This window comes from Chelonia mydas, chromosome 4 (assembly GCF_015237465.2).
Source record: "Chelonia mydas isolate rCheMyd1 chromosome 4, rCheMyd1.pri.v2, whole genome shotgun sequence".
Classification (NCBI taxonomy): Eukaryota; Metazoa; Chordata; order Testudines; family Cheloniidae; genus Chelonia; species Chelonia mydas.
In genome coordinates this window covers 127,593,674-127,610,226 of record NC_057852.1, presented here as the reverse complement: position 1 = coordinate 127,610,226, position 16,553 = coordinate 127,593,674, and the positions used below count along the sequence as shown (strand labels likewise).

Below are 16,553 nucleotides of genomic sequence, written 5' to 3'. Positions count from 1 at the left end.
AGGGATGCAGGGTTACAGGGAAAATGGTGATACAACCCCTTGCTGGTCTGGATTGCACCTCGGAACCCCAACTGGACTGTCACAGCCTCCCTGGACTTCTGGTATGCCTGCTGCAGTTCCTTTTCTTTCACGCAGCACTGCTGCTTATTTCTATCATACCCCCTTCATCTGCATCCCTCATGCAATCTACTTGTAGACATCCACGTTTCTACAACTGCTCCATAGGGCAGTTGCAAGGGAAATTGGGAAATGTTGTTTCCCTTGTGGGGGAATATAGAAAATGGTGTTCATAATGGCGTTCAACAGCTGATAGTTCTGCTGAGGCTGGAGAACTTCAGTTCTGCTTCCTTGTGCTTACTTACTCAGAAGATGGGAGAGGCAGGAGAGCTTGCAAACCTCTCTTCCATAGAGGATAGGACTGGCATATGACTTCTTAAGAAAAATCAAGGGGTAAAATTCTGGCCCTGTTGAAGTCAATGGGAGTTTTGCTACTGACTTCCGTGGGGTCAGGATTTCACACAGGAAGTTTTTTGCATCTAGATGCAGTTCTCCAGTGTCCAGATCCAGGCTTGGGGTGCCATTCCTTGACTGCTGTGGAAATGGTCATTTAGGGAGAAAAATATTATTAGTGACTTTGAAATGCATTGGACTGGAAGAGTTTGTTTTGAAGGGACAGAATGGAAAAATTAAATATTCAATATAGAGGCAGAAGCTCTAAAACAAACGCAGGCCCTCCTATGCAACTCTGTCACAAGTCTCAATGGTATTACAACTACCAGATTTTATCTCTTACCCTGTTATGAGAGGTGAGCTATGGAGAAAAAGAGCCTCCTGGTCATATGGGAGAGGTGGAAGTATCCTCAACGACAAATCTATACCTATCAGATGTACTTACTTTCCAGGTAGATTACTGCTTTTTGGGCCATCCTATGAGTCTGTTGAGAAGTCCAACCAATCTATTGCTTTTTTTTTATTCTCGGCTCAGTGTAGGGGGAGGATAGACATTATTGCAGGGCTTTGGAGGTGTCAGCCAATTTTAGAAATAGCCTCAATCCTTAAATGTTTAAAAATAATCTAGGGTTTCCCTTGATTTCTCTTGGAATATAGATTATCCAAAATAATGTGTATACATGTATGCTTCTTGGTGGGGCCTAGCTCATCTATTCACCTGTCACATCAGTCTTCTCTTTCTGGGTTACTTTCAGGTTCTATTTTAGCCATACAGTCAAACCTGTGCAGAAACATACCTCTTTCTTATTTACAGAGAAAGCCTTGGAAACTTTCAAATGTACTGCTCAGACTCTACCACAGGCTTGTCCCAATACTTGGGACATAGCATTTTCTAAATGACATATATATGCCTCCCAACTGATTGTGAGATTTCTCCTCTCTGGGGCTGTCAAAGACGGGAGAGGTTCCATCAGAGGGAATGCCTTGTAGATGCAGAATTCCTCCTCTTCCGGCAGTTAGTGTTTCCTGGCCGGTTTCAAGGTCTGACACTGTCACTGTGCCCTGTGAGTGGCTATTTTTTGTAGTGGTTCTGGAGATCTGGCAGTATTCAGATATCTGGGGCCCTGCACTGATTGCTTAGCTGTAAGAATTGCAACTCCACTTCTAGGGCCAAAGGGGGGTAATCTGATTCACTGGAACCATGGTGCAGTCATTTAGATCTGTGTCTTCCAAGACCATGACCAATTTCCCCTCCAAAGCTGGTTACCTGGCTGTTAAACTTCAACTCAGGGTGGGCCTCATTGCTGACGTCGGAAGGTGCAGGGTCTTCGCTCCCTATTTAAGGAAAATTACCATATATTCTTTTTTCGTTTGAGAAACAAGGCTCAGATATTACAGTGACAGAATCTATGTAGAGTGTTAGAATGTACCCATCACCATAGTATTCTGTGCAAGTTTGTGCAAAATGTCACATTAACATCCTATGACACCTGCAACGTCTGTAACCCTGAGTGTATAAACAAGCCCCAAAATGTCCCTGGAGCTTTAATCCTCTCCCTGTGTCTGTCTCCCCACTATATTCCTTTGTGGACTGGGTCAGCTGGTCCAGCAACAAAAGAACGGCTTTCAACAAGCAAAGCATTTCTCCAAGGCTTTATTCTTGATCTTTCTTGTGCACAGATTATAACAAAAGGAAAAAGCAACTGTTACCCAATGCAGAATCAACCAAGATTGAATGAGGGGACAGGGGGGCTACTGCTCAGACTGTATCTATCAATTAACAGAGTATCTGAATACCTCGCTTCCCCTGTATTTACCACGTAAGTGTTTATATAGTTTCCAGGGTTTGCTCTGGCAACCTGATTTGGTCCCCAACCCTGCTTTATTACCCCACTCTACACTTGTGTGAGGTCTGAATGGGAGTTAGTTAACTCTAATCAGGTAGGACTACCACACCCTGTCAAGTATGCCCTTAGGATCTGCTGTCTTTTCCTGTTGTGTCATTGTGTTATGCTTAAAATATAGGGCAAGCTCCCCATGGCAAGTACTTTGTTTTATTTTGATGTCTACAAATCACTATACAGGCCTTTGATATCATATAATTAATAATATCACATAATTAATAGTAATTGTGAAAAGTGAAACTTGTAAAAGTGCAACTTGAAACCCCCACAATAAATAGGTGTGCCCACACCTTGAATGGTTGGTCTAGTTCTGGTCGCCCCATCTCAGAGAAAATATAGTGGAACTGGAAAAGGTTCAGAGATTGGCGACAAAGATGATGCAGGCTAAGGAACAGCTTCCATATGAGCAAGAGACTAAAAAGATAAGGTCTGTTCAGCTTAGAAAAGAGATGACTAAGAGGAAGTATGAGAGAGGTCTATAAAATCATGAACAGTGTGGAAAAAGTTGATGGAAAGGGTAAATACTTCTCTCACAATACAAAAACCAGGGCTCATCTGATTAAATTAATGGGCAGCAGACTGAATATAAACAAGAGGAAGTCCTTTTTCACACAACATACAATTAACCTGTGGCACTCATTGCCATGGGATGTTGTGATGGCCAAAAGTGTAACTGGGTTCAAAAAAGAACTAGATAAGTTAATGGAGGATAGATCCATCAATGGCTATTAGCCAAGATCATCAGGGATGCAGCACAGGCTCGGAGTGATCCTGAACCTCTGACTTCCAGAAGCTGGGAGGGGAAGACAGGGTGGATCATTCCAAATTGCTTTGTTCTGTACACTCCCCCTGAAGCTCTGGTACTGGCCACTATTGGAGACAGGGTACTAGGCTAGATGGACCATTGGTCTGATCCAGAATGGCAGTTCTTAAATTCTTATGGTGTGCTGAGAATTTCTTGCCAACATACAAAAAACGGCTACCACTTTGCTCCTCTTTGGATAGCACCATGCTACATATACTGATGAACCAGCTACAATATAGATTCCTGGGTTACAGTGTGGGCTACCTAGCACTATTTCTACTCTGGAGTGACGGAATTCCTCCAGCAAGCAATCCTGTCCTGAGAAGTTATGACCAATTTCTATATAAACCCGTTTACAGTAACAAATCGTGCAAGCCAATCTCCATGATCTCTCCCTGGTTTGTATGGTAAACGAAACTCCCCCATGGCCAATAGCAATGCCTAGCATTGTACATCTAAAGCAAATAAAGCTGGAATGCCCATTTTCAGCCCTAATATCCTCCAGATGTTGTTTATAGATCGTTCCAGTTATAGACTGTATCTGTGGTCATAAACACAGTTCCCTCTAGTGGAGGAATAGACCTACTACTGGAATTAGACCAATTCCAGACTCCACTGTATGGCTCCACTGCAGAAAGTTGTAAATGAGATTTTGTGGCTAGTGCTGTAGTGCTTCCTGTGATGACGGGCTTCAGAAGCATGTATATCTGTCAATCAACCTCCCAGTGCTGCAGCATGGGATCGAGACTCCTATAATGTGCGATGCTGCCCGACATAAGGATTCCTGTCTATCCTATGGGGCCATCAAGCGGTGATGGTTTAAATGAGGGAAACTTCAGAATAGTCCGGTGTAGATTTTATAAGGCACATCGATGAGCACAGAAAAATCCTTCATCATAATTATGAGAAACTGCTTTAAAAATAATTTAAAATGAGGGAATCTCCCTCTAAAAACTGGGTAAGACTTGGTGCCTGGTCTGAATCCCCATGTCCTGAAGAAGAAGTCTGAAGCGGCTGAAGAGTCAGGGATTATTTTGGAGCGGATGTGATCACAATGCATTGTCACACAGTGGGACAATGTCATGACTTTCCTATGCCAATGTTATGATACATTGTGTTGTGTCACTGTGTTCTTCTGCTGGACCAAAGAGGTAAAGTAGCAGCCACTAGTGGCCTCCTAGGATTAAATTAATTAAATTAAATTAATTAAAGCCACTTTGCTTTCCCTCTAGCTGCTCAGAGACAGAGGAGCAGAAGAGGGAAAGCACTTTGCTTTCCCTCTAGTCTGCTCAGTGACAGAGGAGCTAAAATTTGGGGCAGGGACTGTCCTTTTGTTCTGTGTCTGTACCGTGCCTAGCCCTGGTCCATCACGGGGCTCCTGGGCGCTGCCGCAAAACAGATAATACAAATTAATAAAAACTTAGCTCTCCTTTGGCTGGGAGCAGTATAGGGACTATGATACACAGCCGAGCAGCTCCTTTTCAGGCTAACAGAGGTGGCAGTAACCCCGCAGCCAGTTCGTTATATTGCTGAAGTGGAATGAAAGACCCTGGGGTCTATAAAGGGAAACATGCGGGCCACATGGGACAGTCTGCAGATCAAAGTGGGGCCTGCAGGCAGGCAGTGGAGAGAGAGGCTGGAGCCAGAGAGAAAGTGAAAACGCAGACGGGGCTTGCAGAGCTGTGGGTGCACCCAGCCGTCGATGACTCCTAATGTCCTGCCCAATCCCCTCCGCAGCCGCTCGCTGGAGCCCCTTTGGCGTGAGCAGCTGCGCGGAGTGAGGCTGCGCTGAAATGCTGAATGGCTGAGCCGCTCGCCCTGCTCATTCCGGTGGGAGCCGCAGACAGACATATTCAGGGACGGAGAAACAGGGAGACCCCTCCCTGGCAAGAGAGCGACCCCCTGCACACAGCGCCATGGTGTCATGGATCATCTCCAGGCTAGTTGTGTGAGTAGAGGGGGGTTGTTTGTTTTTTCTGTATTTTTCACTGCAGTCCAGTCCGCCCCTTGCATTGTGTGTGTGTCTCAGGTTTGCGGACGCACATAGACACACTGTGCGCAGGGCATGTCTTGAATGCTGCTGCTATTAATACCAGATCATGACTAGTCAACTAAATTTAGCAGGTTGTTACTAATGGTTCTTTTGGCTGGACTGGGGGGTGGGGGCGCAGAAGGGGAAGGATTATTGCATGGATCAAGCCGTATTTACACCGTGGGAAAATTACAGTATGGGGGAAAAAATTGCGATCCTCTGTTGTACAGTGCAGGAAAACCCTTTGCCAGCCAGGCATTCGTTCTGCCTTTCCTTGGAGATTGCTGAATAAGCAGGGTGGTTTGCACCGCTCTATGCTTTGCGAATCAAACCCCCAGGGCTGGGAAGTGTGTGTGTGTGGGGGGGGGGGAAACAAGCACCAAAGGAGAATAAAAAAAAAATTCAAAGTTGATTTCAGGGGTACCGCTTTGTTTATTGGAAAATGGCACATCTGGCTGATAATCGCTAGGGGGCGCTGCCCAGAGGGATCAGAGGAGGCGGCGGCGAGGAGCGGGCAGTGTCGTTTTGTAATTACCTTTCATAAAAGGGGAATATCAAATACTCCCACCCTGTTGGCACCCCAACCAAAGCTATGAATCTAACTGGGGGATCTTGCAGCTTCCTCACCCTTGTGCCAATTCCATGCTTTTTAGTGAGTCCTAGCCTTACTGCACTTTAGGAATATGAAAGATTTCACTGGGAATGCTTCCCAGGCGGGGGGGGGGGGGGGGGGGGGGGGAGAGAAAGAGAGAGAGAAGCAGCAGCAAATTCCCAATACAGCCAAATTTGCTGCATCTCTCCGGGATGCACTCTAGGGGGTTTATGTTTAAGGTAGGGGAGCATAGGGGCCGATCTGTCATATTTTCCCTTCTGGAATGGTCAAGGTTAGTACACTGATTGAATCCACTAAATTGTTGGTCATTTTCCTGTCTGGGCATTAAACAGACTGAGGCGGACACAGGTGATACTCTCAAGTCATGGTGGTTGATCAGTTGCAGGCCTGTCGCTTTCTTTGTTTGGGAGTAGCATGTGGGGCTGTTGCACAATCAGCACAATTTAGAAATGATATTTTCAGGGTCTGCCTCTGCCCAATGAAATTAAAGACAAGGGGATACAAGTGTCTCTTAATCCTCAGAAGCCCCTAGGAGCAGGTCACACATTCAGAGGTGGAGTTTTCCCAGTGTAAAATTATGGTCTCTTTCCCTTTAAGCCCCCAAGTTATATGATCTGGATCCACCTGCAGCTGTCGGTAACTGTTGTTGGGTTTGCACTTTATTCTGGGGAAGCATGTTAAATATTTAAATGATTTAATATGAACAGTAGAACTGTGCAGATATCATTGGCAATAATATGAGACATCATTTCAAGGCTTCATTTCATGTCCTACAAGGCTGTTCTGGCCTGGCCCCCCTGAGAAATCTGTTTATCACCACATGATCCAACAGAGTTCCCAGGAACAAAGAACCAGTGGGAAACCAAAGGAAAGATGGTAATTTGACTTAGACTTCAAACACATGATTTCACAGAACACACGGAGTTTGACAGAAATCTTATTGGGGCAGGATATTCAGCATTTGATATCTGCAGTAACAATTAGCTGAACACAGACTTCCATAGTCTCGTCTGCTTTCTCCAAATGGCAGGTGGGGTGTCAAATCTGAATTTGGAGGGTCATACTATTGATTTGTTCTGTTTGAATTCTGATAAATTATAGGATGGTGGAGAAATGTTGCAACAAAATGTAGCTGAGCTTGGATTGCTACCTCTTCCTTTGTGCAACCAATTAACTTTAATACATGCCACATGTCTTAAGATCTAATCTGATCTAACTAGCTATGAATTTCTAGTTCACCCATAAGTGCAGTTATCTGTGTCTCACATACAGGCATTAACACTGTAGTCTAGTTAGGGCCATATTCTGTGCCCATCCCTTTGATTTCTTGATTTTCCCGTGAATCCCTGTTTACATTCATATAAAGGGGAGTCTTGCATTATGCTCTTAGCACTCCTCCTGACTGCAATAGGCTTGGGATCAAGTCCTTAATGGGACTGCAGCTCAGTTGATCTCTAGTGATAGAGAGATCCACAGTAGGCAAAAGAATGCCCTACCCAGGCTCCTGGGAGTTTGAACTCTGGCAGCCTCAGCATCCCTGTTGTCTGTATCTATTTTTCTAAACCACATCTTGCTACAGTTTAGCTGACAGGTGTGTGTCTCATCTGCTTAATATTACTAGTATCAAGACCCCATTGTTCTAGGTGCAGTACAAACACAGAACAGAGACAGTCCCTACCCGCATCTAAGTAGGGAAGATCTTCATGATTACTTTACAGGCCCGATCCTATTCCCACTGGAGTGCAGAGGAGTTTTGCCACTCACTGCAAGAGAGTGAAAAAATGAACATCCTTTGGGGCCTGTCAGTAGACTGCCAATCATTTCACCTCTAGAGGAGGGCTGGAGTAGGTCTGTTATTTTGCATCCTGGAGATGTGTTTGAGGCTTTGCCCTTGATTGAGACATTCTGGAAATAGAAGAACAAAATTGCACCATTACCACCAGGTTAGTGACAGAAAATTATGCATCAGCTTTCAGCAGAAAGAACATTTCATACACCACCTGTGTCTCCGTTTCCCCATCTGTAACATGTTGACCACTGCCCGCTACTGGATGGAATCAGAGTTGATCAGTGGTGTGTCCTATTCCCTATATTGCTAACAATTTTAAAGGAAGTGTCACTCTGTCTAGAGTAAATCATGACTGTAAGTGCCAACTTCAGGGCAGGCACCCCAAGCTGGGGTATGTTCTATAATTAGATTTCACCAACCCAGTATCAAATGTTAACTCCTGGATCACTGCAACAGTCTGACCATGGAGTCACAGACAGTCCCCTTGGGTAGTTCAGTTTATCTTGCTATTCAGGCATGTGGGACTTATTGAAAAATGGTCACTTACACAAAAATAAAGTAAATATTCAGGTTGCTCCTAGTCTCAAGAGATCCTTCCCAAACCAATCTATACCTTAGATCTCACACCAAAGATCACTAACTAAGCATTTATTAACTAGTAAAAAGAAATTAGAGTTATTCACAGGTTAAAGCAGGCAATGTATAAAAACAAATGAGTTATGATCCATGGTTCCAAAAGGTGACAGACCTGTAGTAATCTCTCCACTGAGATTCTTAGAACTAACCCATCTTGACACTGGAGATCTTTACTTTCGTTTCTCAGCTCCAGCCCTTTTAAGAGTCCAAACAGCAGGAGAGAACTATTTCTTCTTGTGAGTATCTTTATATGCCCTTCTCCCAGAGCTCAAACTTTTGAGACGAGGGCTCCTGCTCATAACTTCATGGGTTAATGGGGCAAATCAATGGAGTTTTTGTCCTACCGTGGCCCATTTACTTTTGATAGTCCTTGATGGGTGAGGGAACCACTCTTCCTGCCTAAGTTCACAAATTCAGAGCAGGTATTTTTACAGTTGTAAAGCAAGACTTACATATTATCTTATAGCAGGGGTCACCAAACTAAGTTGAGCCCCCTCTTACTCCAATGTAATCTGCTTACGCCCCTCCCCAGGAGCTGCTCCCACTTCTTGTCAGGGCTGGCCTGAGCCCTGCTACACTCCCCCAAACATTCTTCTGCACCCCCTAGGGCAGCATGCCCCACAGTTTGGGGACCTCTGCCTTATAGGATGGGATACAGACATCACAAGTAAGATTAATGCATGCAGTAACTCAAGTATTTTAGAGAGTTCTCACAGGGTCCACTCACAGCTAGGGTACCCCCTCCTGGTTGCTCTGGGGATTAGCTCTTTGCAGCTCCAACAACCCCTTTGGTCAGTCCCTCTCCCTGTTTCTTTTTCTCTGGGACTCAGGGTGCTCCTTCACAACTCAGCCCTCTAGTAATCTGGCAATAGTCCTCCCCTTCTGGGGTAGGAAAGGCTCTCTATACAAAATAGCAGTGTTCCTTTCACTGCCCTGACTGTGCTACTTCTTCAGTGGCTAGTGGGGGAAGTCACCCCAGCCACTTACTCCAGGTTCCAGTCTATGGACTCTTATCTCTAGGGACAGTGACCTGCTCACTGCTAGGTATTGTTACTCTTCCCCAGACACCTTCCTACATCTCAACTCTATCTTATGGCTCCCCTAGCCTTCTGGATTTACCAGCCTAATGTCCCTTCTCCCAGGGAGTAATAATTGCAGGCTACCTAGCACTATAGCCTCAGACACATCTCCCTTCTCCTAGGAGTGACTACAGACTATTTCCCCTATAGCCCTTTTCTGTTGCCAGATTCCTAGCTTTATATCAGTCCCTCCTACTCCTCCCCCGCTGGACTCCATCCTCAATCAGACCTTTAATCCCTGGCCCTTCCTCAGGTGCAGCTTATCAGGTTAATTATCCTCATTTCCTGACTCTGCCTTGTGTTGTGTAAACACCCATCAGTAGTCTAGACACCAAACACATCCTTACAAGACTAACAACTGTTGGGAACAATATTAACATACAGCTGAGCTGATCTGATTTCTAGCTATGAGTTTGTCAGATGACACCTATTGCTTTAGCAAGAGCTGGCATCGATTTACCAGCATCACGGGAGATAAATCCTTTACTTTAAATGATAGGCACCTGTAGTGTTGGAGTAGATGGACTGGGATTCTATCTTTGCTGTTGCTGTGAAGTTCCCATTGGCCATGGTGTGCAGGCATGATGACAGCTGTGAAGTCCTAGATGCCTGTTCTGCCTCCCAGGAGAGGGACTTAGTCTGCAGAAGAGAAGAGTGAGGGGGGATTTGACAGCAGCCTTCAACTACCTGAAGGGGGGTTCCAAGAGGATGGAACTTGGCTGTTCTCAGTGGTGGCAGATGACAGAACAAGGAGCAATGGTCTTAAGTTGCAGTGCGGGAGGTCTAGGTTGGATATTAGGAAACACTGTTTCACTAGGAGGGTGGTGAAGCACTGGAATGGGTTACCTAGGGAGGTGGTGGAATCTCCAACCTTAGCGGTTTTTAAAGCCCGGCTTGACAAAGCCTTGGCTGGGATGATTTAGTTGGGGATTGGTCCTGCTTTGAGCAGGGGATTGAACTAGATGACCTCCTGAGGTCCATGACCTCCATAATATTCTATGATTCTATGAATTCATTAGTTAATATCTGAACACATTTTGAAGATGGAAAGTGATGTAGAAATGCTTGGTACCGTATTATGATATAAATCCTGTTATTTTCTAGAAGCAGGGAAATAATCTATATGCTGCTTTTTGCATTGGATATTCTTTCAGTGCTTGGGATCACACAAATACAAAATTCTGCTCCAGCTTTGGAAGTTAGTTCCATATATCACCTTCTCTGTGAAAAACCTTTTGATTTTTAACATGTGGAAGATAGGGTGGCCAGACTAGATCAGACCACTGATCTAATGACGTTGCAAGTTGTAACATGGGTACTGGAATACCTGGAGCAATGTGCTGAAAGGTGATCCACAAATGATTTTAAATAAATTAGGTTTTGTTACTTTATGATGTGGAGAAAGGGCCTGAGCAAGTGGGTTTTTTGTTTTGTTTTTTCCTTTTTTTAACTAGAAATATCAGAAATGTCATGTCTGATCTTTTCTAGTTTTGCTGGAGAACTTGTTGGAGATCTCAGAGATATGCATTGTGTGTTCTCATTCCATATTGAAGGGTAGGGGATATTGAAATGTAACAACCAAGTGTTCACTGGAGCTAAATGGGTGTTAATGCAAACAAAAAGCACAGAGTTTTTCAACAGAATGATTAAAAGTTCCTGCTCCCGCTCAATTGTTTAGCTTTCACTCTTTTGTGATGTCATTTCAATAGCTCTCCTATTGCCAGAGTCATCTATGGTAGGCTAGATCTGAGGGCCACACCTTCCACAGGTGTAAATTAGTATCGCCACTGATTTCAGCCGTTGATTTCAGTCAGATGACGCTGATTTATATCAACCAAGGCCCCAGTTTTTAATATAAAACACAAGCAGAAAAACACCCAAAATATTTTTCATTGACCAACTTTTTCTGGGGATAGACCCTGGGATGCCAGTTCCACAGGGAACCTCCATACTAAATTGTGGCCCCTGGTTAAGGGGATGGGGGATGTGGATGCCCACCACATTACCTTTGAGCAGGCTGGCGATATGAACCAGGGGGACTCTGCTGAAAAGCCCAGGTGTCTAGCTCCCTTGCTGGGTCCCATGGCCATAGACGCCATCAGCCAGATGGGTGGCGTGGTTGACAGGCTCCCACTCCTGACCTCAATTTATATGTCTGTGTGGAGTCTCCTAGGTTCAGGCCCCTAGGACCCACTGTGGGAGCGGAAGGTGGTGGTCAATGGGGAGACATTCCTGGGGTGGTGAAACCCTGGAACAGAGAGCACTGTTGTCAGGCCCCAGGTGGTGCAGCCTCAGATGCTGAGGGGCTGTATAACCTGGGTGAGGGTCCTAGGGATGGAACCATTCACCCTGCCTATGGTCTAGATCCCTGTGCAGACCCAAGAGGGGTCGGGCTGGCTGGTTGTTGGGGTTCTCCAGGATATCAGCTATGAGACCCTGTTGGGGGGTGACTGTGTCTCTTTGGGACAGGATCCAGGCCCTGCTCCTGTAACGGCTGAGGGTTTGAATTTGAATCCAGGGAACCAATCTGCTGAGACACAAACGGTCAGTGAAATTGCAGATGACCTGGCTGGCAGGGGGGAGGAGTTGCTAAGCTTAGGGGGTCTTTCATGCGGGTCCCCTCATCTATACCCCAGAGCTCAGAGCGGGGAAGGAACCCTGACATGGTGGCAGAGGTGAGAAAGCTTATGCTCAGATAAATTTGTTAGTCTCTAAGGTGCTACAAGTCCTCCTGTTCTTTATACACATGATAATGAATTAAAAAAAAAAAAGGCTCCAGCCCAATTTGTCTTCCTTTGCAGACCATCTTTAATTGGGAGCTGTATAATTGTGAAAAGGAAGCCAGTTTGCCCTGTCCACCCTAGGAGACATATTAGGAGTGTGGGTGTATGTTTTGGGAAGGACCAATAAATTAGATCTAGGCCTCAGGGTAGCTCAGCATCTGAGTGTATCCCACGGTGAGCGTGTTACGGGTCCTCCGCTGTGCCAACCTGCCGTTGTTACAGCCCCCAATTACAGAGCTTTGGTTCAAGGTGTAGCAGCTCCTGCTTTTAGCTTTGGAGAATTCCAGTTCATTCCCTGGTGTGTCAGCCAAGAGGGCACTCATCCCAGGAGCATTAGCCTGCCCCTCACCCGATGGATTCCTCCTCTGCAAAGAGCCTTCTGTCCAGTCCTTATGCTGTTTTCCATTTATTTGCAGATTACATTGAGGGGTTGTGGCATCAGTGAAATGAAAGGCATGTCACATACCAGCTGCTGGGCTGTGGTTGCCATTTAGACTGTGCCATGCCAAAAGACAGCATTGGCATAGCAGAGCATGAATAGCCAACTTGGGCTGTGTGATGGTTTTAATAGAACTGCAAGCTTTATATGAACCTAAGCACAGCCTGGGAAAAGGATAGAACACCAGCCATGAAATGAACATGCAGGGTTTGCTGTGCTAAGCGCTGCTAATAAATGCACCACATAGGAAAAAATGAATGTGATCCATAGAAACATAACCCTTTCAGAGGTTGCATAGCCCTTGTCACAACTTGCCTCACTCCTATGCATGCCATATGCCATTACATGCTGCAGTGTCTGCTACTTTGCTTAGGGGGAATGTAACCTGCTGGTGACAGTAATTGACACACGAGGATCCCGCACAGGTGCGGCATTTAGTTTGCCCTTCATGTGATATGTGGGCAATCTGTCTGGGATAATGCTACTGTCTAATTTGTCAAATGTGACCTAGATTTTCTTGCACAAACATGAATGTGCTGTAAATGTTGTTAGGTCACCTCTACGCTACAAACTTTGGTCGATGGAAGTGAAGTCTGCATAAAGCTGCCTCAGTTAGCATATCACTTGCACACTTGGCTCCTTGCGTCGGCGCTGCGCATACTCACCAGGAGTGCTTGTGGTGCACTATGGGTAGGTATCCCAGTTTGCAACCCTTCACCGGCCAGTGCGCAGTCTTTTGGGAAGTTTTGGTAATGTATGGTGGGGCAGAAACAAGTCACATAGGTGAGACTGGGACCAAGGGGTCAACTTCGCAGTGTGCAACTGTCTCTATCTCATAATGTCAACTATATTCCACATTTTTTGTGCCTTTGTTGAAAAATCCCCTGAACCCACATGGCCCTTCTTGATGTAGCTGTCTCTGACAGCAACATGGAAGCCTGCACAGCTCTGCACTATTTTCATGTGCGTTGCAAACATAGGACACATGATCCTCCAGTATTTGCAGAACCATAAAAGAACCAAATCAATGGAGAACATGACCATTTCTGCGACATTGCGAGAACCAATTCAAGGTTGTTGGTGTTCATGGATCAGCTACAGATGGTAGAGTGCAGCTTCTGGGCTGGAAAAACAAGCACTAAAACATGCAGTGGGATCGCATCATAATGCAAGTTTGGGATGATGAGCAGTGGCTGCCGCACTTTCGGATGCACAAAACCACATTCCTGGATCTGTGTGCTGAGCTCACCCGAACCCCCCAGTGCAGAGACACCAAAATGAGACAGCACCTACAATGGAGAAACAAGTGGCGATCGCACTGCAGAAACATGCAATACCACATTGGAGTTGGAAAATCCACGTGTGGAAGCCACTGTTATGCAAATGTGTAGGACCATTAATTGCCTCCTGCTACACAGGACTGTAACTGTCGGCAATGTGCAGGCCATAATGGATGGATTTTCAGCAATGGGGTTCTTGAACTGCGGTGGAGTGATAGACAGCATGCATATCCCTATTATGGCACCAGATGACCTTGCCACAGAGTATGTCAACAGAAAGGGATCACTGAGGATGGTTCACCGACATCAGTGTTGGCTGGTCAGGGAAGGTGCATGATGTGCACATCTCTAAGAGCACACAATTGTTCAGAAAGCTACAAGCAGGGACTTTCTTTCTTGACGGGCAGATTACCGTTGGGAATGTTGAAATGCCAATAGTGATTTGGGGGACCCTTGCTCCCGTGGCTTCACCGACCACCCTGACAGCACCAAGAAAAGATTCAACTACTGGCTCAGCAGGTGCAGAATGACAGTTGAATGCACTTTTGGTAGATTGAAGGGACGCTGGCGTTGTTTACTCACAAGATTGGATCTCAGTGAAAAAAAATCCCAATGTTCATAGCTGCCTGCTGTGTCCTGAATTATATCTGTGATGCAAAGAGGGGGAAAGCTGCTGTCAGGGTGTAGGTGGAGCAGCAGTCTGCTGAGTTTGAACAGCCAGACACCAGGGCTATTAGAAGAGCTCAATGTGGAGCTATATGGCTCAGGAAGGTTTTGACAGTGAGCCACAGTGATGTATTGTGGTGTACTGTGCTCTACAGGGGCCTGTTAGGCATTGTGTGGTGCTTGGTGCACATCAATGGATATAACCCTGTCAATGCACCTGTTTATTTTGTGATGCTTGCTGCACATTTATGATTATTACACTGTGTTTGTCATCAATCCTATGAGGTGTCATACTGTACAGTAACAAGTAAGTGGGTGCTTTCAGAACTGCTAGACACTCTGCAGGGTATGTTGTCAACTAATAAAGATTAATTATTTTCCAAATAGTATAATTTTATTCCGCAACAAAACCAGTGCAAAGAAAAATCTGTGCAATTTAAATGCAAATACATAAAAAACTTAATAAATTAATGGAAAAGAACTGAACAAGGGGAAAGAAGTCCTGTCCATTTTAGTTACACATACACCAATCAGGGCTCTCACAGGTTAGGGTATGTGAAGCTGTGGTTGTCCTTAAAGTCCCCTGGGGTGCAGTGGTAGGGGTAGGACAGCAGCCCTTGATGCCATGTGGAGTGTTAAGCGGGAGCATAGGGAGGTGCTGCCATGGAGTTCTCAATTGACTGCAGCGGGACATGAGCCTGGGATTGTTGAGCATGTCGGTCCACAAGAGTCTGCAGCATCTCTGTTTTCTTCCAGAGAACCCCCATTATGTCCTGGTGCATCTTCTTCTCCTTTTCCTGCTGGGACTTTCTGTCCACTTTTTTTCTTCTCCGGGCTGGCCACAATATTCATCCTCCAGGCCCTTTGCTCAGTGTCTGATGCAGCACTGGCTTGCAGGATCTCCTTGAACACATCATCCCAAGTCCTCTTCTTTCTCCCCCTTATCTGGATCAGGTGTTCTGTGGGTGTTTAGGGGGCAGCCCTCAAGGCTGCAATGGCAGCAGCGGCAGATAAAACAAAGGAAACACTGTCAATATAGTCCCCATGAAAAGCGGAAGTTAAGATTCAGAACTCCTAAAATTTCAAACAAGACATGCTTATTGATGCTTCTGCTGTGGAGTGCTTGTGCCTGGCACCATTCACAGCTCCAGCCTTGGTGCGTATGGCCCACCAGGGCCAAGGGAAATGAGGGAATTGCTCAGTTGCATGAAACTATGAGTACAGGGTAATGGCATTGAATACTAGCAACATTTTCCACAGGCAGTGGTGATTCTAGCTGTTATCTCACTCCTGAGGGTAACACAGGCACTGAAAGTACTGCTGCTGCTAGTGTCCTGAAGCTGCCCAGGCCTGCATTTTGCTAGCCTGTGTACTGCAGTGGTGCCTGCTGAAGTTATCACTGACTGGCATGAGAAAGTGTCCTACTGCGGGGTAAGAAATGAGGCTGCCATCCCTAGAAACCTTCGGGAGAGGACTGCAGAGTACCTCCATGAAAGCGTCAGTGAGATTTCTCAGGAGGCTTCAAGAGACATCCCTGTGTTCCTAAACAACCTGCTTCTCATGACCCTTGTTGCCTAACTCTAAAGGGGAATGAAAGCAGATATGCACCTCTCCTTGTTGTACCACTAACTCTTCTAGTACGAATAAATGAATAAAAAGTCTATAGCTGTGTCCTGTTTAGTTGGGGGCCCCATCAGTACGTCACTGTAATGGGAAATACAATTACACATGACTTACCCAAGGCTCCTTCCCCTGCATCAGGCTTCCCTGTGCTCGACTGCTGGGATTGACTGGACTGAGCGAATGAGTGAGGGTGGGGGAGAGCGAGTGACGGAGGGAGGGGGGATGGAGTGAGTGGGGGGACAGGACCTCGGAGAAGGGGCAAGGCAGGGGCAGAGCCTTGGAGAAGGGGCCGGGCTGGGGTGGGGAAAAGGGTGTTCGGTTTTGTGCAGTTAGAAAGTTGGCAACCCTATGGTGGGATGACAGTGGAGGAACCTGAAGACAGGCGGAATGTGGTCAGAGTAGATGAGGTAGATTAGTGGCAGCCTTGCAAACAGACCAGGGCCATCCCTAGCCA

At 45.9% G+C, this 16,553-nt stretch overlaps 1 protein-coding gene and 1 long non-coding RNA gene across 15 annotated transcripts in view; one reads left to right on the top strand and one right to left on the bottom strand.

The window, feature by feature from the left end:
- Positions 1–1,674: 1,674 nt before the first annotated feature.
- LOC122465410 lies at positions 1,675–9,493 on the bottom strand. Of its 4 annotated transcripts, none has more exons than XR_006290247.1 (4): positions 8,957–9,493; positions 8,342–8,628; positions 7,483–7,709; positions 1,675–1,785 (listed from the first exon to the last, which is right to left on the bottom strand). It is a non-coding gene; the product is annotated as an uncharacterized LOC122465410 (long non-coding RNA). The 4 variants fall into 4 exon arrangements; XR_006290246.1 differs by lacking the exon at positions 1,675–1,785 and adding an exon at positions 5,766–6,468; XR_006290244.1 differs by lacking the exon at positions 1,675–1,785 and having other exon boundaries at positions 5,297–7,709.
- The window catches only part of REEP1 (receptor accessory protein 1), a 112,782-nt gene continuing 100,943 nt past the window's right edge, over positions 4,715–16,553 (top strand). The window contains exon 1 of one of the 11 annotated variants that reach the window (XM_037898283.2): positions 4,715–5,107. Coding sequence is in view for 5 of the 11 variants with exons in the window: in XM_043544872.1 (XP_043400807.1) it covers positions 5,076–5,107 (32 nt within the window). In the remaining 6 variants the exon portion in view is untranslated. The remainder of the gene's footprint in view (positions 5,108–16,553) is intronic. The other 10 variants (XM_043544872.1, XM_037898284.2, XR_006290242.1 and 7 more) reach the window with 10 other exon arrangements.